The 23,515-nt window shown below is 41.7% G+C and overlaps 1 protein-coding gene across 3 annotated transcripts in view; it reads right to left on the bottom strand.

The window, feature by feature from the left end:
- LOC105938069 (glutamate receptor ionotropic, NMDA 2B) overlaps positions 1-23,515 on the bottom strand; it is a 207,420-nt gene that overhangs the window by 20,858 nt on the left and 163,047 nt on the right. For all 3 annotated transcript variants that reach the window (XM_021307125.2, XM_021307126.2, XM_012879685.3), the window contains exons 8-14: positions 21,923-22,037; positions 16,654-16,862; positions 16,091-16,262; positions 7,153-7,306; positions 4,849-4,974; positions 1,729-1,958; positions 1,466-1,626 (exon numbers count right to left, since the gene is read on the bottom strand). In XM_021307125.2, the coding sequence (XP_021162800.2) occupies positions 1,466-1,626; positions 1,729-1,958; positions 4,849-4,974; positions 7,153-7,306; positions 16,091-16,262; positions 16,654-16,862; positions 21,923-22,037 (1,167 nt within the window). The remainder of the gene's footprint in view (positions 1-1,465; positions 1,627-1,728; positions 1,959-4,848; positions 4,975-7,152; positions 7,307-16,090; positions 16,263-16,653; positions 16,863-21,922; positions 22,038-23,515) is intronic.

Raw genomic sequence — 23,515 nt, 5'->3', positions numbered from 1 at the left:
CATATTTATATATTGCACGGTGCTAAAGACCCCAATGAGGCTGCTCTCTTTCAAAAATGTTCATGTTTTTTTTTGTGTGTTGGCAGCAAATCTAACTTAAGGCTACATCCACACGGAGCCAAATATTGTTTCCACACAGAAAGGCTTGAGCATAAAGACGGAAAGCAAAATGTGTTAGTGTGAAATCCACAATAAATTGAATAGTGTCTGAAATAAAACTCCAAAGGTTGCCATTGTTGTTGATTGTTGGCTAGATAGCACATGCGAGTTAAGGGAGAGGCTAGGTCTATGTTGGTTCGCATGCGCAAACACGCTAGTGTGTATCGAGCTATGCTGATACAGGCGTCAAGGACGGAGCCGCCGTGGGTGATGGCTTCAGACTTATCCACTCTGGGAGCAGGTTTCAAATGTAATCAGTTTTGCAGCCACTTCCTCTGAATGGGACCCCCTATCCAACCAGGAAGTTAGTCAGATGCAGCCAAACCCTGCTTTGTCTGGATGGGACCTAAAACTGTGGTAACCTCTGATGCATTAAAATACCATGCACTGCTTAAATAAGATCTGGATTTGTGTAAGTGCCATGTAATTGATCAAAAATCTCATCAAAGTTTTCCTCCTTTCTGTGGGGCCTAAATGTTTACTTTTGGAATCTCTCTATACCTATATTATGTCCCTGTGACATCTAAGAAGATCCTGGCAAGTATGGTCACAACTTGCCATTAGTTTTGATGATTAAAAGAAAAAAAAAACCTTTAAAATATCCCATCACACTATCACATTTCTGCCTTTTGTTTTCATGGAGTATGTATATACAAAACACTAGTTAAATAATGCTCCAGAATTACTTCTTAATGCAGCTGGTACTATATGTCACAGCAATGACCCGATAACCTTACATGATCTCATAGCATGCAGATTCTCTGGCTGCACTGGTGAAGATTCACTCACCTCAACATGCCAACTGCTTAACGGGCCTGCTTGATGTCTCACAAAACTTACTTTATTTTGCTGTTTAGAAAACAAAATGGTTTAGACTCACTCAAAAGACTTTTTAGAAATGCCAAGAAACGTGGGAAGATCAGAAATAGCATTACAGCATCCTAAAATTCAAGCCTTGGCAAAGATACGCAAATGTGTTTGTAATAGCCTGATTGCAAAGTGTACACACTGCAGACAACTTGTGTGCTCCAGGGAAATTTTCAACAACTTCCACCGTAATAAAAAGGTACTGTTTATTTGAGGTCTCAGTTTACACCGTTTTTTCACACTTCAAAAGAAAGTTGTTGTCTTGCAACCGAACAAAAACTGCTTACTGCCTTTCTACAGATAGTATACTATATCTGCTGTTGTTGAATGTAAATTCGCTGATATCATTGTAAGTTAGGAGTTCTGGTTGGTCAAAATGATTTTTAATTGATTTCATTTGATTGTAAAAAAAAAATAATGTCAATGTTAAGGTCCTTACCCAGCCTTCAGACTCTGCAGAGCTTCGTTGACGTTTCTCTGATGGAACTTGGTCATGTAGGAGTGCATTTCCGGATAGTTGTTCCTGATGTTTCTCTCGGTGCTCCCATTCGGGACTGTGCCAAAGCGGAACGGGGGAGAGAAGTCATTGGGGCTCTGGAACTGATCACAGGAAAAGAAGAGAGGAAAAGTGTAAAAAATCTTTACTGCTCATTTGTAAGGAATGCTATGGGGCCACTCTAGGTTAGGAGCCTTCCCCCTTACCTTCTTGTCTGAGAGACCAGTTACTTGATCCACATATTCCTCTTGGATCATGAAAGCAGCCAGGTTGGCAGTATATGAGGCCAGGAAAATGACAGCGAAGAAGGCCCACACTGAAACCATGATTTTACTGGTGGTGCCTTTTGGGTTCTGGACTGGCACAGAGTTGTTGAAGACCAGACCCCAAAGTAGCCAAATGGCTTTACCAATGGTGAAAGATGGGCCATGAGGCTCTGAAAGAGAAAGGCAAATTGACTTTCTGAACCACCAATAGCTCGCAAAAGGATCTAAAACAGTTGGCTTAAAATTACAGTTCACAGATGCTCCCCGTCAGCTGGAGCTATATTTCCAAAAATAACTGGGCAAAAGGGGTTGCTGTAAGTGTAAAACTGAAATAGAGATACCCCAGAACACTTGCATCTGCACTTTTTTATTTTTGTTTAAAAAAAAAAACTAACAAAACTGTCACATAACATCCAATAAAATACACTGGCATTTGTGGTTGTAATGTGACAAACGAGGACAAGCACTGTCATGTGTCTGAGTATCACTGAGAGATTTTGTAAGGGTGCCTTCTCCTTCCATAACCTCATTCATGCGAGAAGTTTTGGTGAAAATCACGCCTTAATAAAATTGTTCAGTTTTTCCATGAGCTGCTATTACACTGTGATAAGCAGTTTTTTTTTTGTTTTTTTCGTTTGTGTAGGCGCGTGTGAGCAGGAAAGGGTGAGTGTGCGGGTGTGTATTTTGTTGCAGAGTTTTGTTTTTGCTTTTTTGTTCTTGGACAAACTGACTTCATATAGGGCCAAACATTTCTCTGTAACGTCTGCCAGCCAGAGAGCTGTGCCTAAATGGATCCAGCAAGTCCGCACAACTCTGCGATGTACTCATTGATACATTATTGCGTCAGGTCCTTTGACAGCAAACTTCGATCTGCACTCTTCATGATACCAAACTCCCAAGAGGCCCAAAAAAAAACAACAACAACAACAAAAAAAAAAAAACACAAGGAGGCCCACAGAAGAGAACAGAGCTTTAGGGAGAAGTTCATCTTCTCCAGAAGATGATGAAGGATGAGAGGGATGAAAAAAAGATAACCACTGTCTATATATAGGCACATCAGAGATAGACTAGAGGGAGATTGATTTTTCTCCTTTTTTTGTCTCTCATCTGTTCAGTTGGTAAGATCTAAGACAAAACTAGCCTCATGGTGTCAGAGTTAACACAGGATTTTTGAGAGGAAATATGGAAATTTATGCAAATGACAGGTCCACCGTTAGGAAAGCAGTGGTGGAGTTTTGCTGAAACCTGTGTTTAGATCCAGCTCCATATGATAAAAAGAGAGCAGAGAGGTGAGGAGGAGGAGGAGGAGGAGAAGGAGGAGGAGGAGGAGGAGGAGGAAGAGGAGATAGGAATAAAGGCATTGGGTCAGTGAGAACGGCTGGTTTATGTGTGGGGGCGGCCTGCAGTGTGTTTCTGTGCCCGTCAGTCTTTGTGCACAGCAAACCACAATTCGTGCAACACAGTCTGTCCTTGTGTTGCTGCAGTGAGAGAAGCATCACCTGTGAAGCATCTGTACTCGCAGTCGATTGCTAAGAGAAAATGGCCAGTTGGAGCATTACTAACCTAAGCCTCCTTGTTTAATGGAGCAAGGCAGCGACTGTCATTTTCTCAACTTACACTTTAAACTTCATTTTCTTTCATCATTTTTCCTACGTCTGCAAAAGCAGCTCCACATTTTGACGATAATGCTAAAATGCTATATTGTGTAATTTACAGAAACCCCAAAAAGGGTCTGGAAACGACACAGGCAACTGTGGCTGCATCCGAAGAAGATCTAATTGGTAAGGACTCCTTAGGCAAAGCACTTCATGAGAAGTGCTGTTCGAATAGTGCAGTCAGTAAGGAAGGAGACAGGAAAAGGAGCCTGTATGCTACCTATCATAGTTCCTTTAGCATAGGGAGCTCACAATGTCCTTTACTGTCACTAAGGAGCTATAAGGAATCCCACTATCCTTTGTGTGACATGATGTTTAAGCAGAGCCTACTTCAGGAACATTAACGAAAACGTTCGGTGAGAAGAGAGCATCTAACCTGGCCAGCCAGATTGATAACGTGTAGCGCTCTCCGTTCTGCACATCATCAATCTGGGTCTGCTCCCATCGAATCCAGAACTCAGGGAAAAGAGGGGTATTCAGCAGAACTCTCTGAGCTGATTGGACGAAGCGACTCCTAGTGCCCTACCACCACCAAAGGTTGGTTTTAGCCAATCACAATATTAAATGAAAACGTAAACAGCAGGCTCCATGAGAAACCACAACAAGCTGGTAAAGGCAGTTCTTGATGTTCTGCTTTCAAAGATAAAATTGTGTATTCTGACAAAACAGAACTGCGTGGCATGTTTATTTTGTTTCGACTGTGGGCTCGGCAGCGATTGCTTTACATCACAGCCGATATGTTCCGCATTAAAGCATTTCAAACCATATTACTACAACGTTTGAGATGACTGAGACGGGAGCGGGACAAGATGGATTCTGGTGTGTTTGTGAATGCACAAATACAGCGAGAATTCAGCTTGTAGGCAAGGTTAGAGAGCATTTTGAGTGGAGTGAGGCGATACTAGGTCAGTCGGTAATGCTAGCACTATTTACAGGGACATTATTGCATCACGTGACAGATGCAAATGCACTCGCCTTCAAATGGATTGTGTAATGGAGAGCTTCAGCCGTTCACTACATTTGTCTAACTTGCATATTTTTTTTTTCTTTTTCAGGAGGCTATAGGCTTTTGGCTCGCATCATCCATGTACGTTTCCGTCACATAATGACGTCAGAGTTAAAGCCCGTCAGAAATCAGCACAGCAGTCCGAAGCTCCTTTCCTACCCACGATAATGTTCTTACTGTCGAGCCCATGAAAGGTCAAGGAGCATTTTTTTTCTAAGTCCAGAAAAGTTCCAAAGGTGGGACTATTTTTTGCAAGGCATTGTACGCAAGGCAACTTTGCCTTTATGCTCAGAAAGTTGTAGATTTTATTTGAAGCAGGCCGCACCCTGGCAGGTACCATGTCTGCGTATGTGATTTTTGTGAGTGTATCTGTGTGTGGGGTAAGTTCAGATCTCTCACCTCTGCCATCAGCCAGACAGCGGTTGTAGCCCACAGGGCTGAAGTACTCGAACACGAATACAGCCACTGCTGACACCAGCAGCAGCATCACGAACATCATCACCCACACATCTGCGCTAAAGGGCTCTGGAGGGGTGAAGGGGGGAAGGAAGGGAGCAATGAAGATTAATGGCAAAGACAAGAGATTGATAGAAGAAGGAAACATGGTCGGAAAGAAACATAGCAGAAAGAAAGCAAAAGGTGGTAGGGAGGCAGGAGGTGGGGGGAGGAAGGAGGAGGAGGAGGGAGGAAGAGTTTCCCTTGAGCAAGGGCAGCAGAGAGAAAACGAAAATGAAGCAAGAGAGATATGCAAATGTGGTATGTCATATTGAAAAGAGGAAAAGGAGCGTCAGAGAAATTGAGTGGGAGTGGGAAACATAAGAGGGCAAAGAGAAAGAGAGAAAAAATAAGCAGTTAGCTGAATTATCATGCAGCTTAGATCGCCTTGTCCGTGAAAGTTTACTGAAACTGGTCCATGTCAAATCGCTCTCAATTAATTTATTAAGGAGGACGACTTAACCAAAGGACTTAAATCTGCCTGAAACAACTGTCGAACTCACTCCAATAAATAAGCTCCGACTGAAGGGGCGTTTTAACGGTGAATGAAGACCATGCAGCGAGCGCTGAGAACCCCATCGTACACGACAGAGCGCACATTGTGGCTTGGTCACTGTAGAAGTCCTGGCCAGCATACATACACACCAAACTGGCAGCAGTAGATTACCGCAAAACTCCTGCATCACTACTGTCCGTATCCATCGGCTGCCTCTTACCATGCAACCTCAACAGCCAATCCGTTCTCCCCATGAGCCAATGATATGCATTTATGCATTTTTGGGATGTGCAAAAGGGAATCAAAATCCCAGGAATTTAACAAAATCATCGAAACAGCCAAGCCAGATGATACCTGTGACAGCGGCAACATGCCCCCAGCTCGTGTCTGCGTCCTGTCTGATGGCGTAAAGCCAGGGAGGGAACCCGGTGCCATCAAAGGTGATCATGGTTATATCTATGTAAAATCTAGCGCTGGGCATGTAGCTGCACAATACACTGTTTATCAAATTGCAACATCATTGTGTGCATCGTCATAGTTGCTACCACCTGCTTGGTTGTAATACTTGATAGATTATTATATTTCAGTTGCCATGCATTCTTACTCTACTTGTCAGTAACGTGTTTGACCAATTAGCTTGGCTCTCAGTGCTCTTGATGGCCACACCTGATACAGACTTTAGTGACTGAGATGCTAAATCCCATGGAGATTTGTGGGGACCACCGAGGTAATAGAAGAAAAAAAGAGAACAATAGGAAAAACGCTGGTAAATTGCACATGTTGTGAAGGTGGTAAAAAACAAATAAAACGAGAACATTTATTGAATTTTTGATCATTTTGAGAAGCAAAGATTGACAGAAAAAGTGTTGCATATGCATCAGCCACCGCACTGAACATTTCATTTTTATGTTTTGCTTACAAAAAACACATTCAAAGAAATCCAATTAAATCAGAACGGCAGCAAGCAAAGTCATACTAATCTCACCTAATGCAACTAAAAATTCAACATTACTGCCCTGCAAGTAAAAAATGTTGCAGCAACATTTTTTACTTTTAGGGCAACATAGATGAAAACACTTTTATTTCTATGTTTGCACACCAATAACTACCTTTCCATATCCTGCAGCTATTTTGAGCATCAGTTGAGCACACGCTGGTCCTTGAGGGCCAGTGCACTGCATGTTTCTGCATGTCATCAAGTTCCGCATAGGCCTGGTAATGAACTTTTATTTGATTCAGGTGGGTTGATCCGGGCAAACATAAAACATTCAGGACACTGGCCCTGAAGGATCCACACTGGACACCACTGCTCGAGATTTTCTAGACGCAAAAATTGTAGACAGTAAAAAAAAAAATGAAAAAAAAAAATAAAAAATGTGGAGACGGGAACACTGAGTGGCAGCTAAAAGCAATGCCATTTTCTGCAATGTCGCTAACTCAGTTGTTCTCAACGTATGTTGTTGACATTAACGACTTTAGCACGTGTCAATCCCAATTTTGGATTTACGTCTTCTATGAAAAATGAAACACTATTAAATCCAGTGGTTTTACTCATCCTGCGAGAGACTGGCGAACCGGTCCAGGATGTACCCTGCCTCTCGCCCATTGACACCTGGAGATAGGCACCAGCACCCCTCGCAACCCCAACATGGACAAAAAGGATGGATGGATGGATGGATGGTTAAACATGACGAATGGTCATAACTACTCACCTAAAAATGCCGAAGGAGAAACAGTGCCATTGCTGCGGGAAACCATGACGCTGATTCCCGTTTCGATGAAGGGGACAGAAAAATCGATGACCTCGGACCTCTCCTCATTGATGGTCAAGGATCCAACAGCCATATGGGCATTTTTTAACACGACCTGCAGACGGGTGAAATCAGAGAAACAAAATGGCATCCATTGGTCTCTTATCAGACACAGGGAAATGGCCATCATAAATTCATTTGGGCTAGTTGTAAATGCTAAAAACGTTCACCCAAAAGACGAACCAAAAAAAGGGTAAAATGTGTAGCTCCTGAACAAGACTCTCACTTAAAACACATGTTTTTCTTATATCATTTTGAGCTTTCTGAAAAAGCCAGCATCAGGGGCTGAAATCAACAGGTTGCCGCTATATCTCTGAGTATTGATAAACTATTACAAGGAGTTTCCAGCTTTGTGGCTTGATGGTGGGAGGTCGCAATTACAAGCAGTCTTTGCAACCAGGTGGCTGGCAGATTTAAGGCACAGACAACAGCAGGGGTTTGTGAATTTCGCACTTCCAAACAATTTCTCGCCATCAACAGACATCGGATGGGCTTAGCTGATGTGCACCAAGACAAAGCCGATCAGGGGACTTCAGCCTATAGTAAATCTTTCTATCATGGTCATGCTAAAACATAGAACTAAACTGATAAGTTTCCATCACCATCAATGTGACAGTTTAGACAGGGAGATACCTGACATTATGAGCAACGCTTTACATCAATCCTGCAGAGTTCTATTACCTGTCTCTATTTTTTTAAAGCTCACATGAGTAGGACATCACAGCCTTATGAGGCCACACAGAGAGGAGCTTGTCTTTGCTAATTTATGAGGAAACTGCCTTGTACAGGAGGCTACAGATAATGTTGTTCCCCGCATGAATGTGTAATAGGCCATCAGGTGATGAAGTCACATTCCATGTTTGACGTCATAAAGAGTATATACATAGAGAGCCAAATTTCAGCAAAAAAAAATTGTGTTTCTTTAAAGTGAAAATCATTCAAGATATTAAAAACACAGAAAGTGAGTCACAGAGAGGCCTGAAGCTGGAGACATTGGAGACAAAGAGGGAGTATGGCGTGTAGCGACAGGAGGCCAAACTACTTTCCACTCAGAGCTCTCGAGTGGACACTCGTGACGCTCACTAGGGCACAGAGAGAGGGAGAAAGACAGAAGGAGAGAAGAAGAAAGTGGGTTACCACAGTGGGTCACGCTGGAAATAGCCGGCCCAATGCCTTTCGCTACCTGCCTCGCTCCCTTCAGTTCTGCTGCACAGGTGGTATATCGAGACCCAAATTTTATAGCCTTAAAGCAATGGAGTAAAGTAGGACGAGATTGTCTCTGTGAGTTAATAAGGTGTGTTTGACTGCGTGAGTCAAAACTCTGCTGTGGGCTTCAACGCTGGTGTGTGTGTGTGTTCTTGTACTTGTAGCTGAGCGAGAACATTTCTTGCCCATTTTATTAGCAAAGTGAGGACTTTGATGTAAAGGACCTTTTTTTGGTCCTCACTTTTTTCTGGGCTAGGGGTTATATTTAGTACTAAGACGTCAATTAGGGTTAGGTCAGGGCTAGTTATATAGTGGTAAAGGTTAGGGTTGGGGCTAGGGCTAGTGTCAGGCCATAGAAAGGCTTGCAAATGAATGGAAGTCTATGGAAGTCAAGGCATGGTCCTCACATTGCACTTTAAACAAGGATATGCGTGTGTGTGTGTGTGTGTGTGTGTGTGTGTGTGTGTGTGTGTGTGTGTGTGTGTGTGTGTGTGTGTGTGTGTGTGTGTGTGTGTGTGCACTTATGTGTGAGTCATAAAGGGAAAAAGACAGGGAGAAAGAGATGTGAGTGAACCTTTGTTCATCTACCTGTGAAGTGGAGCTTTTCAGGCAGGGAAAAATATTACCTGCCTGCTTTGCAGCTTATCTGCACTTCCATAAAGCATCTGCTTGTGATTATTTGCGTGCATTTGTAAGTTTTCCGTCATTTTTATTCAGTCAGTATGTAAGTATGGATCTAAATGTGCACTGGACTCCGTGTGTGCCTGAATGCGCGAACATCTCCCCGGGGAGGAGAACGTGTGGATCCAGCCGTGTGCTCACTTCCCCTCTCACCATTCGCTCTCTCCAGCTCCCTCCTACGACTTGTTCTCTCCGTGTTATGAAAGTGACCCATGTGGGTGTTATTGAGAATGATTGAGCGAGGATCTGTGTGTTTTAGCGTGCCTTGGTTTGTGTATGTGTGTTGACCAGTGTCTTCTGTGACTCTCTTAGCGAGGCTTAAAATCAAAATGTATTGTCTCTGATATTACAGATTTGGAGTCTTGCAGGCAGCACGAGTCGGTGCGTCTCATGAAAACAGGTTCTGGCTGCCAAAACAAATTCAGGAAAAGGTGTAGGGCTTCCGAAGCCTTTTGAAGATTTCCATTTCTTTCTTGTTCTTATCTTTTAAAATCTGGCGAGTTGTAAAAGCTCCGAGTGATCTCTGTGACTGCTCTGTATCTCAGCGTCAGTCTGTATACCAACCCATTGACATTTTGACACATACTCTTGTTTTGTCGGCGTTGAAATGGTAGGTAGACAGGAAAATGTGCAGTACGGATAATATGTTTTGAACGACATGTATCAAAATTTTTAAAAGTAGTGTGGCAGAGAGCAAAGGGTTTCATTTTAAGCCACGAGCAATAGTCTTTACCTGACAATAGCTACGTTTACATGGGCAAAAGTAATCGCAAAAAAACTGGCGATCTGAATAAAAAAAGTGTTGTAAACAAGCCATTCAGACTATGATGATCGGATTAAGCTCAATTGGAATGAAATTGTAACCCGAATGAGAGGGGTGGTTTTACGCCGATTGATAATTCGATCAACGTGTATATAAACGCTTGTTAGGCTCAAGTAATTCCGAATGTGGCAAACTGACCCGAGTGTGCATGTGCGCCAACATGTAAACATGACGTATTTCCGTGTTGGAGAGTGGCGGAAATACGTCGGGAAGCAATACTGTCTGGGCTCCCGATACAACCTTTCTGTTTTAAACATGAAATTAAATGAAAGGGCTCAAAATTGTTGCTGACTCAGTAACCTCTCAAACGTAATCAGAACATCATGCAAGTCCAGCCTGGGCGCTCGGAAGACAAACAAACTTGTATAATACTGTTTTGTTTACTATTAATGTAGTTTAGCAAAGATGGAAGTTCTTCTTTTTCTGTGCTTTTTTAAAGAGGAATTTGATAACTGTGCATGTCAGAGTGAGTCTATTCTGAATAAAGCCAGGTGCACATACAGGCCCATTATGATCAACTGATTGTGTGCCCATATAAACGGTATATTCCAATTATTTAATCTGAATACATTTTGATCTGATTGGGAAATTATGTGCATGTAAACATAGCCAGTGAGTCAATGCGAATGCATGTTCAGGTCCACTCAGATGTTTACATACTGTCATCATGGTCATGAATGTCTTTGGGACCTCTAATGATTTATTTGAGTTATTCTTTGTCCATATAACATTCAAATTCAATAATTTTTAAAAGGAAGAATTCAGAAGCCAAGTTTGAATTTATTGTGGATTTTCACTAACCCATGAAGTGTCAAAATTAAACTTATACGGTTAAAATATACATAGACCTCTACACATTTTTAAATAAATGTTCCTCAGCAAGCTGCAGAAAAATCACACCACACATACGTTTTGTAGCCATCAGCAAGCATCTGGCAAAGAAAACTAAAACTTTGATTGATGATGTTTGCAATCCCCAATAATTCACAGTATGTTTTAACTTTTACCATTATCCGTGCTGATGGTTCAGTGATGGAGATTGTGTGCTGTTGTGTGCAGTTGCAATGTACCTGATGTATGGAAGTAATAGATTTGACAATGAGCTAGTATTGTTGGTTTAATGTTGCAGGTTTTTATATTTTTGGTATGTTACAATCATAAAAATAAACAAACACTATGTTATTGGACCTGTCCAGGGTGTACCCCGCCTCTCGCCCATTGACCGCTGGAGATAGGCACCAGCACCCCTCGTGACCCCAACAGGGATAGACGTGTTAGAAAATGGATGGATGAATGTTATTGTTTATTTGCTTTTTTTATTTAACTTTTTTGGGGGTAAAAAAATTAAGTTTTAAATAGTCTAACAATCATTTAATTGTGTCAAAATGGCACAATTCAATGACTTAGTTACCGCTAGTACCTGAATGCTTTTGGATGAACTCCTGGCCTGATGTCTATCATTAGATGGATTAGCATTGCATTTGGGGCTGGTAAAATGCACCACGTGGCTGGATTTGGATTTTATCCAATTTCCCAGGAACCAATGATGGTTGAATTATGCATAAAAGTGACCTGTTATTTTTTTAAACATTTAGGAGATGTCTATGGACTACAAAAAGATTTCAATCTGAAAAACTCACACAGAAAGAAAAGGCAATTAGAAGAATTTTATTGATACAATATTTTAAGAGTTTGGCGCTCAGACCTCGGCAGGAAAAATTCACGCTGAATTATACTTGAATATGCATTAGCAGGCGTATGAGAATAGGGATATTTCCCCCCGGGTCTGAAACTGGTGGTGGAGTGGAGATAAGCAAAGTTTGTTCAGTCCATATGATGATCTGTTTGAGCTTGATGTCCAACTTGATAAACACAGGTTTGCATGAACTGTCCATGATGAGCAAGCATGAAGCGACTGTGGAGAGAAAAACTCCCCCTTGGGAAGAAACCTCTGGCAGAACCAGGCTCAGCATGGCGGTCTTCTGCCGGACCGTTTTAATGAGTGGCTGGGAATTCCATGAGAGTCCAGCAGGAATTACACTCTGATAGGAACGAGGTTGAAGGAGCACCGTAGGAAAGCCAGGCGAAGCTTGGTACGATGGTGGAGAAGGGGATGGAGGTGGGTTGAATCCGGTCGACAGAGTCCAAACCGGACACGCGCAGCCACTGCTTGCTCGCTGAGGAGAAGGCCGAGACGAGGATGTGGAGTTCTTTTTAAGATGAACCCAGGATGCTGATTGGCTTTGAGGAGGAGCAGTTCAAAGCTGATTGGCTTGCGTCGGAGGCGGATGAGTCCCTGATTGATGGAGGTAGGCAATAGTGTTTCTTCAGTCTGAATTTTCGCTAAAGCTGCATGTTAATAATTTGTTGGCACAAAATCATTCCCAGATTAGGAGATTTAACCTCTCCTGTTTCACATAACAGATAGAGTTAGTGGTTTACTACTTCATTGTTGCAGATACAGGAGCTTTACTGACCTTTTCAAGTTGCTCTGAATCAGTGCTGTAGAATTGGCATAGCTCATTAAATGTTTTTCCTGTTTGTCTGCCTCATTGGGAACGAAGCTCTTAACAACGCTTTTGTGTTTGCCTTGTCGGCTAACGAGGATCACATAGCCTATGTTTCGTTCTGACTCCACGTCAGCAGAGTTTAAATTTCCATGAGCAGCTCATTGTTTTGACTGTGGCAGGTATGGTAGTGGCTCAGTGTCTGTTATTGCAGCTTTGCTGCCATTAGAAGTGGACAAATTTGGGTAAATGAGAATGGGTAAGTTTACATCTATTTTGACATAATTGCAATAATTTATGTTTTAGTACTGACTATATCACAATTTCAGTTATTTTGAGAAGCCTAACATAAATCTAAACATGAATTATTATTTTTTTTGCAATTATTTGCTAGTGTTTTTATCTGTTTGCATGTGTCTGTGACTTAGAGAGTTACATGAACGTAGCTCTTTGCCTTCCTTATGACCGCTCCTCTGTGGGACAAGACACATTACAGTGCTTCTAAGCCAAGCTGACAGGTTTTATTTAGGTGACCACTTTACAGCTCAGTGCCCACAAAAGACACTGGCAGGATGACAATAATGGATTTACGTAAGAATTTAAAAGGGTCAGTTTAATGTAAATTTAATCGAAATAGATTCAATGCGTGTGTGTGTGTGTGTGTGGGGGGGGGGGGGGGGGGGGGGGGGAGGGGGTACATGTTTCTGAAGGTCATTCTCAGACATTGACCCATTCAGCATGTTTCTTACAAAGGACTTTGAAGGTACTATTGATTGGTTTGCCTCATTCCTCTATAATAAAACGCCACAATCGGTGAACAGAAACACACAGAACTAAAAGTAACCTTGCCATGGGACTAATGCCCATTAGAAAATGTTAACTCTTGGGCGCGCTGGTGGCGCAGCGGGTAGCGCGACCCATGTACAGAGGCCTTAGTCCTCGACGCGGTCGACCCGGGTTTGACTCTGACCCGCGGCCCTTTGCCCCATGTCTCTCCCCCTCTTCCACCCCCCTTCTGTGTACAGCCTACTGTAATAAAAGGCGAGCCACTAGAGCTGCAAAAAATCTCAAAAATAAAAAAAATAATAAAATGTTAACTCCAAAGAGAATGATTTTAGCAGACTGATATATTAAAAAGTTATTTTTGTTCTTTGACTATGTATTTTGGGAAAAACTGGTTAGTTTTAAACTAAGAGCAACATACATGCTTGTGCCTGTTATGTTGCTCACATAAAACTAAGAACCACATGTGTTATTTTGTTATAACTTGTTTTAACTTGTGGCGGGAACCTATGACAATGTGTTGTGGGAAAGACTGATTCTGTATTCCTTATTTTGCTTATATTTGCGCTATTATCTGAGTTTGCAATATTATTTTGCTTCACACACTGCTGAGATGCTGGGAACATTTTTTGCTTTGGAAACCGGACAAACAGCTCAGATGGTTGGGAGAAGTGGCCACTCTACCTCCCATCTGATACTTTGTTTATTGGTATAAAAAGGAGGGGACCGCCCTCAGTCGTTGAAGTCAGCCGTGGGTTGTATGGACGCCCGGCCGCGTGGATTGCTCTCTAACCGGATTGACCAACTTCCCAGGTCTAAACAAGGTAAGAAATGGAACAACACGCCTGTTTGAAGCCAGGCTTTAAGTGCTTGCTACTTTGCGTGTGCGAAGTGCTTACTGTTTTGTGTTGCTGTGTTCTGTGGGGAATAATAAATGTTTGCCTTATATTCTAACAGAAACAGTGTTTGAGTCCTTATTTGTGTTTGCCGATCTCTCCCGATCCTGAAATAAACATTTCATAAAACACAGACTGAACAAATTGATGTGATAAAAGAGAGATGCAGTTTAGGCTTTTGACCCAAAACCAGAACATAAAAATTTAAACAGAACTACAAATCTAACTTTAAATTGTTGATTATGGAATGATCCTGTTCAAGTCGTTAATGAAGTAGTTTTTTTTACCCAAGGACTTGAATATAGACTTAGGTAGCCAAGGCTGAAACATGTTTAAAAACAGGAAGGTCATCCAAAACACTTGTCAGTTTTTTACATCTTACGCCTGGTTCACATGACATGATTTTAAAATAGTCAATTGATTTTCAAAACCTGAGAAACGTCACACACAATGACAAAAAATTGTAAATATAACAGGTTTGCCTCTGCAGTGCATGGTGTTTAGACACATGGCAAGCACGACACACCACACACGAATGGACTTCACTCACAAACATTCAGGTGTCACACGGAAAATCCCACAAAACCTTGCAAGATCAAACGTGAGTTTGAAGTAAATAAACATGGCCGATGAGAAAGAAGAATGGTGATAGTTTGTGGACTAATTTTAACGGAGAAAAAAACATTACACAAAGAAAACGCAGTGGTTAAAGGAGTAGAGAATGCATGAAAGGAGGCTCTACTTGCTATGCTTGGATATAGATGTGAGTTTTGTTTAGTTTTTTTCTCCAGGTTTTCGTCAACTTGCTTTCTGATTGGTTACAGGTCATATTCAACAGGCAGTGTGCTTGTTTGTCCTCGGGTAAGAGCACGCAAGCTAGGATATTGAGGCGAGGCAATCTATGATGTTCAATATCCACAATTAGAAGTCTGAACGGTCCCAACATCCTTCCCAGCAGACTAGATCCCTCTTAACGCACCACACACAGCAGGAATATCTCACAAGATTAACTTTATAGACATCCCGATGTCCTTAAGATTGTCAGATGATCAGGGCAATAACTGGGCTAATTCTTGCCATGTGAACCTGGCATAAAGACAGCGGAATAACAGTAAACCTCTTCTTTTTCCATTACAGAGTTCTGCCTGATAAAGTACTTTTGAAGAGTTCACACTTTGTACTGAGATTTGGTAGTTTTTGTTTTACATATACAACTTTACTTCACTTGTTATGGAGAACTATTCAGATATTAGGGCCGGGCTTTTGGTATTGGATCAATTTCAGAGCAAAAGGAACATAGATTTGTTCAATCTTGGCAGAAATGCAACCAATTATCAAGTAAAACCGCTTTGCATCGCTTTAACATAGGGAATATTGCAAAATCGCATGAAATCAAGGGACTCTAATTGAAAATAGCTAAAGTTTGGATATGAGCGACGACTACATGTCCCCCATCTGCATCATTTGTTGTTTCTGTAATTATTTACTGACCAGAATTGACTTCAGCTCCGGTGAACACATCTCTGTGTACCAAAGCCCTTTCGGTAAAGGAACATTTTCTGTACTGACCTCAAACATTTCATAGCACTCCTCCTGTCTTCACTTGACACGGAGCCAAACACGGAGGCGGAAACTCTGACTGCCCGCGTTCTGATAACACCGCGAACCTCAGTAACATTATTAACAGTGTCAAAAACTGTGAATTAGGTGCAATCCAAGTTTGGCTGACAAATGATAAATGACACTGCAGTTTAATTTACACATGCATGACTTTTAGAAATATGCTAGACTTTAATTTGTTGACCTGTGAAATCTGTCGGATCTGCACTGTTTAAACACTGGAAGTGGAAAGCCAGCGTGGCAAACAGAAATGAGTGACGGGGGGATTATGAGACGCGTAGGAAAAGTTATACGGATTTACAAACACAGACACTTCCCCTCACCTCTCCCACCATGCCGTTCCAGGTTCCATTGATTTTTTTGCCATGTTTCCCGTTGGTGACCAGGTAAAGGTCATACGTAAACTTGACTGACTTGGCGATCTTCTTCAGGATGTCGATGCAGAAGCCCTTGCAGCAACGCTTGATATAGATCCCCGTCTCCTTGGTCTGATTACTGCATAAACAGAGATAAACAGTCTTTAATCCAAAATGTACATCTGTCTGAATTGGCAATTTCACTTGTGAATGCTATTTAGTGTTTCTGGCTTTGTCATTCTCACACTGTTGAAGTGTGAAATCATTCTACCTCCGGCGCTGTAAAGCTACCGTGGGAAACTACCATCATTCACAAACATAATTTACTAAGCTGCCAGTTTTTTTTTTTTTTTTTTTCTGTCTTGCATTTTTCCACATTGGTCAGTTTCAGCTACTGTGACAGACTGGCAGAAAAAAAAAAAAGGAAGAAGCAACAATCCGTTGCAACATGTGTGGAGATAAATATGTCATGCTTTGTTAATCTTGACTCGGTTAAACATGATTTGGTACATCCTAGATTAGAGTCTCACATTGCTTTGACTTGTTTTCTGCAGGGGACCGTGTTCCTCATGCAGGTCCCGCTCAGCGGATCCACGTCTTCCACAATGACGAACGGAGCCTCCTCCAGTGTCACGATGGACAGGTGGTCATCCTCCCTGGTTGCTGCCCCCCCATACAGCTCAAAGCGAGGCCACACATGGTACTTCATGGACAAGGAGCCATTCTCCCATTTACCCACCTGCAGAGACATGCAGAAAACAAATGATGTTCTGGTTGCCTCAACAGCTAAGGCATTCATGTTTTTTCAAATACAGTGCAAAGGTATTCACGCCCTTAAACCTCACATTTGATGAGGTTTTTCACTGCAATTTTACGTGATAAGACTGTCACGGAGCAACGTGTGACTGCGAGGTTAAACTAAAATGAGGCCTGGTTTTCAACATGTATTCCAAATAGAAATCTGAGAAGCTGTGGGTGTATTTTATATTAATTTTATATTCATCGAGGACCAGTTTTGCCCATCCCTAAACTCAACCATTTCATTACTGGAAGGTGAATTTTGAACATTGATTACACACAGATGGACTCTATGAACTGTTTGAGGCTATTGCTTGTACTAAATTTTGTTATTTTTAGCGTTGTCTCAGTAAAGGAACTGAACACAAGTGCAAAAATTACAAAAGCACTTTTGAGATCTTTCTTTGTAGAAAAACGTTAAAAACCACAAATCTTCTTGTTTTGACAATTATGCTCTAACTTGTGTCGGCCTGCAACGTTTGTGGGTCTGCAGAGATAAAACGTGAAAGTTTAAGCCGACATGAATATTTTTGGAGGAAACTGTAGGCGAAACACAGTTGAAACATTTATATCCGTCTTTAATATTTCCTTATTGTTATGGCTTCGTTGCACCCGCTGTGGACGATTGTCTTTATTCAGTTTATTTTGTGACTGGGCTTGGAAGCACTCAACGCATCACCTGGCAGGAATCAAAGTTAAAAATGAGATCCGATCGCATTTCACACCACAGTAACTTCAGTCCATAAAAAAATAACTGCTCCTCTGCAGTTACAAACAGTTCTGAGGCATATCATCAAAGAGGAATATGGAGTATGTATGCCTTACAGCAAAAACATCTTCATCCAGTTGGGATTTTAAACCCCCATGTCGGGTGTACTGAATTTTATTGCAGGTGGGCCATCTGCCCGTATAATTGCAGGCTATATCAGGTGACGACAATATGAACAATGATATTTTTTTTTTTGAAAGTTAGTATGAAAAATAACAAAAGAAAAGATTTTTTGTTTCTTATCCTGGCAGCTCCGGCAAACGGTATGATGGCTGCCTTGAAGCGTCAGGTCAGCATTAGTTTACAATAGAGGAAAGTGAGCTATTCTCCTGTTGCATGATTGGCATTATTGACCTTATAGCACAATAGAGCACGTCTGATTCAAGCAACAACAGGCCAGATCAATTATAAAGAGACAAAGATGACAGGTTGAGCCAGGGAAATGATAGCATATTCACAGTAACAGTGACAAAGAGAATAAAAGAACAATATAAACAAATAAATTAAGAAAAAAGAAGGTAATAAAACGTAAAACAAATAAAATAAATAAAGAACATTTATCTGTAGTTTCCACTGGCAATGTTCTGAGCTGCTTCAGGTGATTGTGTGCAAGTACAGCTGCACATCAGGAATTTGAAAATCATCAAAAAGTTAATTGGATTCAGTCATTCAATTAAATAAGTGAAACCCGTACATTACAAATATTCATTACACACAATGAGATATATTCCAAGCAATACATGCCAATAAAGAAAGTATTTTAATACAGAAATCTCTGCCTATTCAAAACCATGTCCAGTATATTCACTCAGTGCTGGGTTGTGTCAGTAGAGAAGCGAGACACACGGATACTAGATAGATGCGTCCGTGTAGCCTGCTGGCCAGACCCAGGCACGGTAGAGGACTGGCGGTAGGCAGGAAGAAACACACAGTTTGACTGGAAAGGAGTAAGCGTCAAAAAAAGGGCCGTAGACACAACTGGTGTGGCAGAGAAAAAGGAAGGATGGAGAGACAGGCTGATGATTCGACTGTACCAGAGCTCGTGACATGAGAGAACGGTGTCTGAGCGGAGAACGGGTGGGAGGCTCTTCCTTTTATAGCCAACCTCTGTGGTCACATGACCACTACCTGATCACCTGAGCCTCTTTTTTTGTTATGAATTAATGCATCGCTGCTGCGTGGCATGGAGGCGACCTGCCCTTGGCACCGCTGGGTCGTTAAGGAAGCCAAGATTGCTTTAGCAGCGGCCTTCAGCTTATCAGCGTTATTGCCTCTGGTGTCACACATCTTCTTCTTGGCAATACTCCATGCAATCTCTTGGCGGGTTTAGGTGCGACCAGTTTGCCGGCGAATCAGTCACAGGATTAAGGTGATCATTAAAGCTAACAGTGGTGCTGATGGCAGTGTTGGAAAGAAAGTCCTGCTGGAAAAGGAATTCAGCTTCTTCTCTAAAATTTCATGGCAGACCGCTACACTGACAACCAACATTAGCAGATGACAAAGCTCTCACACTTTTTCCTTCCCCTCAACTTTCTGTCGATATGCTTGAATAGTCTCCTGTTTTGCAATGGCCTTTTGTGGTTTAAAGTCCTTGTAAAGGGCGTCAATGACAGTCTGCTGAACTTCCGTTAAGGAAGTTGTCCTCCCCACTATAGTTCTGGTGATAATGTAACATTATGTTCATTTTGATCTGAAGGTTTTTTAATTGGTCTTACATAAAATTGAAAGCTCAGACAAACTGTGTTCCAAATTCAACAAAAACAACTGAAACAAATGTCTTCAATGTATCAATGTGTGTAGAATTTATCAATATAACATATGCATTTAAATTTTTGATTTAAAGTAAATTAAAAATGTATCAAGTTGCCACTGTTTTGTGTGACTGCGCCTGCATCAAAGCATGCTGTGTAAATGTATAATATGAATATGGAAAGAAGAAGAAAAAAACATGAGAGGAGGGGCAGGATGGGACCCGGAGTAAGGAATCGGAACGAGGTTAACCTGAAGGACGGGGTCCACACCGAGGGTAGAGCAGAATACGGAAAGATATACATAAAGCAAGAAGAAGAAAAGTGGACAACTAAGGAAAACACGCTGTAGAAACAGATATTTCTGCAGAGAGGAAGTGGAATCTGACGTGAAAGAGAGAGTTAAGAGGGTTAAAATGGAACTCATTTAAATGCAAAATGGTAGGTCTTGTGTGGAAGAGAGTCCAGCTGTACGTCTGGAGGACCCTCCATCCCCCAGAGGTCTGCACAAGTGAAAAAGTGTCGCCAATTAGTCAATTTCCCCTTGATGCCCCTCTCAGGAAACCCTACCTGGATGTGCCAGTCCCATCAAGCGCAACAGAGGGTTTGAAGTGGAAATGGTTCAGACAATTTGACACAGCTCAACTGTGGTGTCCAGTTTGCACACTCATTAAATATGGAAATGTGTTCAAACACATTGCATCCTGGGGAACACAAACTTGGCAACGCAGCCTGGAAAGGATAAGCTGGGGCTGTGTATCCCTGGAGCACAATGCAACCCTTTTTTTCTGTCTGGGCGAAAACGGCCGAGAAGCAGTTAGGGAAAGAAACGGGAGGAGAAAGACGGTTTAAATTCGGCCCGGAGGGACGGGACTCGGACATTACCAGAGTCTTTACACTTCTTCAAAGCGGCAGCGGAAGGAAGAAGAGCCGTGGGTCGTTAGGATCCGAGAAAACTGGAAATCAAGCTGGGAATTAAACATGAGCGATAAAGCGGAAGGTTGAGGTGGAGGAGAAAGAAGGGGGGTTAGAGCAGGCTGCAAGAAGGAAGGGGGGGGGGGAGGAAGGCAGACCAGAGGGGAACGACTCACCTTGTTCTCTGATCAGAGGACAGAATATAGATTAGAGAGGCAGAAGACGAAGAGAAGTACAGAGAATAAAAAGCAGGGGGAGGTGAGGGAGTCAGACGGCGGGACGCAGACACAATGGAGCGGGATCCTCTCAAACGCAGATGCGTGCTGACTCGGCAGGTGGCGGGCTGCGACAGGTTCATATTGGGGCGGGTTGAATTATTGTTGCCATATGTACGCCACCAGCTCCTCTTCTCGCCATACTTTGTCACTTTTTATTCTATTGTTTTTTATCACATCATAAAATGGATTTTTACTGCCAGATTAATTGAAAAGAAGCTGAATCAGCTTGTAAAGTTTAACAGAAGTTTGCTTTTTTTTTTTTTTACTTCTAATAATATCCCACTCGGCTATACAGCTAAACTTCTTCAGCTCAAAGGCCTCTGACATTGCTCGATGCATACATATGCACAATAGATACTCCGTTTAGTCCCTTCATCCTGTATCTATAACTGCTTCTGTGATAAAGTGGGGGCTGGAGCAGTATCCATTATAGCTCCAGAGGCGGGCAGCACACTCTGGACGGACTGCCAGTCAATCACTGGCTTGACTTGAAAAGACAGGCAATTAGGCATGCATATCCACACCTACAGAAATTCTGAAGTCAGCAATTAAGCCTAACCTGCATGTCTGTGTACTGTGGGAGGAAAATGGAGTCTGCAGAGATAACCCACGCACACTCAGGGAAATTATGCACACTTCACACAGAAGTGCCAGAGCGAGCCTGCAGGTTCTAACCCCGAGGATGGGAACATATGTTGTGGAACCGAGTCTCGGAGCTTGCATGAATGGACTGCCGTTCAGCAGAGAGAAATGGCTCTTTCTTATTGAAAACAATAGCGTCCTGACCCTGTTCTCTACAAAGATGTGTTGCTTTTTCAAAAATATATACCATTCCATAATAAAATAAAGTTAGAGCTAAACAAAATATATTGAGTTTATAAACAGCAGCATAACAGCGTTAAAGATGTATTTTGAATGAGGAGTCTTTGCGCATCAGAAGCCAGAAGCTTCTGCTGAATTGAACGGACCAAAGGCACTTTCAGAGCTGATGATATCTAATCAGAGCAGCGCTTCAAAAGCTCGACGCTTTAAATGCTTAAAAAGTAAAAACCAATGACAGATCCAGAGGGAAACACACATCTAAACATCTGACATTGGCCTCAGAATCTTCCACTAAATATACCCATTAAGATAAGGGAGAATTAGCTTTGACTGTAGTTTTCAAGGCATACATGTAGCAGGTCCAGCTCCTTCTATGCCCCCTTTTCCTCCACCTCCCATCACCAAAAGACATCCTAAAATCGAGTTGCAAAGAGACAACCAGACGCTGCCGCGTCTTGTTTTGTCTTACCCTGTCCCACTGTCGCTCTTTGTTGAGCAGAATAATGACAAGCTTGGGGTGCATCTGGTACCCATCCTCGCTGAACGACAGGTTGCGCCCCTCAAATGTCACATTCATCAGGTACCTGCAGAGGAAAACAAGGAGGAGAGGGACGGAGAAACACACACTGAGCATCACTTGCTGAAAGAAGTGGCAATTTACATATGTCCTATATTTGCAATGGAAGTCTAAATATATTGTGCTGAATGGCAAGGTTGTGTTGTCAACATGGAGAATTAATATATATATATATATATATATATATATATATATATATATATATATATATATATATATATATATATATATATATATATATATATATATATATATATATATATATAACATGATAATTTATGCAACTTTGAACAATATTCTTCCCAATTTATATTTCCATGTATCCCAGGTTTATGATCACCACTCATTCATTACACCGTATGAACAGTTTCACTCCGCTATATTAATCAACTTCATGCGACTGAAACAACGCTTTCCAAAAACCACCAATCACTTCCTTGTAGTTGCTGATGTTGGGCTCGTTACCATCCCATCCTTTGATACAATCTTCCACACCATCCTCACCTTCCACACCTCTCAGACTCATTAGCTGCCAGTGAACTTTTTGACACAACCACGGTCATATGTCGCTGCTTGTGCTCAGATGGTCCAACTAAAACCCTTTACATCCCAACCATTTCCCCCTCTCTTTTGGTGTACCCCAAGGCTCTGTGCTTTTACCGCCCCTGTTAAATATCTATCTATCCTCCTAATTGGCAATATTTTCCACAAACGACTTTCAATTGCGATTGCCACAGCTCTACTTAACCATCAAGTAGGTTCACTCTGGCTGTTTTTGTATTAAACAAAGAAAACATTAGTTTCCATCAGTATGTTCTTGTATGTGTTAAGTTAGTGGTTTATTGCATACATGTCATGAACGCATAGATGTTTTGAGCTTGGTTTTTTCTGTTTTGTTTTTTTTTACAGTTAAAAACGATTATAGAAATTTAGATCCTTGGTATTTGAAATGAGATGCAAAAGAAGGACATTAATTAATGTAGAATATCTTTCTGAGATGGAAAAATACCCATCTCAAAAACCTTGGAGTCAATTTTGGAGTCAAGTGTCCTTGGATCTTAATGTCACATGTAATGTATATAAGGTTGATCATAATCAGAAATAGAATAACACAGAAGTTAGGAGCATATATCACAAGTGACTGTGAAATATTAATATGTTTTTGTGTCATCTAGACTGGATTATTACAATTTGATCTTTTTTGGTCAATAGAAATCTGATTTAACCCTGCAATGAGTTCAGAACACAGCTGTCAGAATTTGAAGATGAAGGAGGAAGCACATTACCCCAGTACTCAAATCCTTTCACCAGCTTCCTGTTGCTTCTAGAACGTATTTTAAATTTTTATTACTTGTTCTTAAACATCTTCATGGCCTCATCTTTGGATGCCGATTTGCTATGTTGCAGATGGTGATTTTTGATAGATGATACGGCTCCCCACCCAGGGCTTTCTTCTACCTTGGTGTGGCAGAAGAAAAACAAGAG

Source organism: Fundulus heteroclitus, chromosome 16 (assembly GCF_011125445.2).
Source record: "Fundulus heteroclitus isolate FHET01 chromosome 16, MU-UCD_Fhet_4.1, whole genome shotgun sequence".
Taxonomy (NCBI): Eukaryota; Metazoa; Chordata; class Actinopteri; order Cyprinodontiformes; family Fundulidae; genus Fundulus; species Fundulus heteroclitus.
This window is presented reverse-complemented; position numbering and strand designations above follow the sequence as displayed.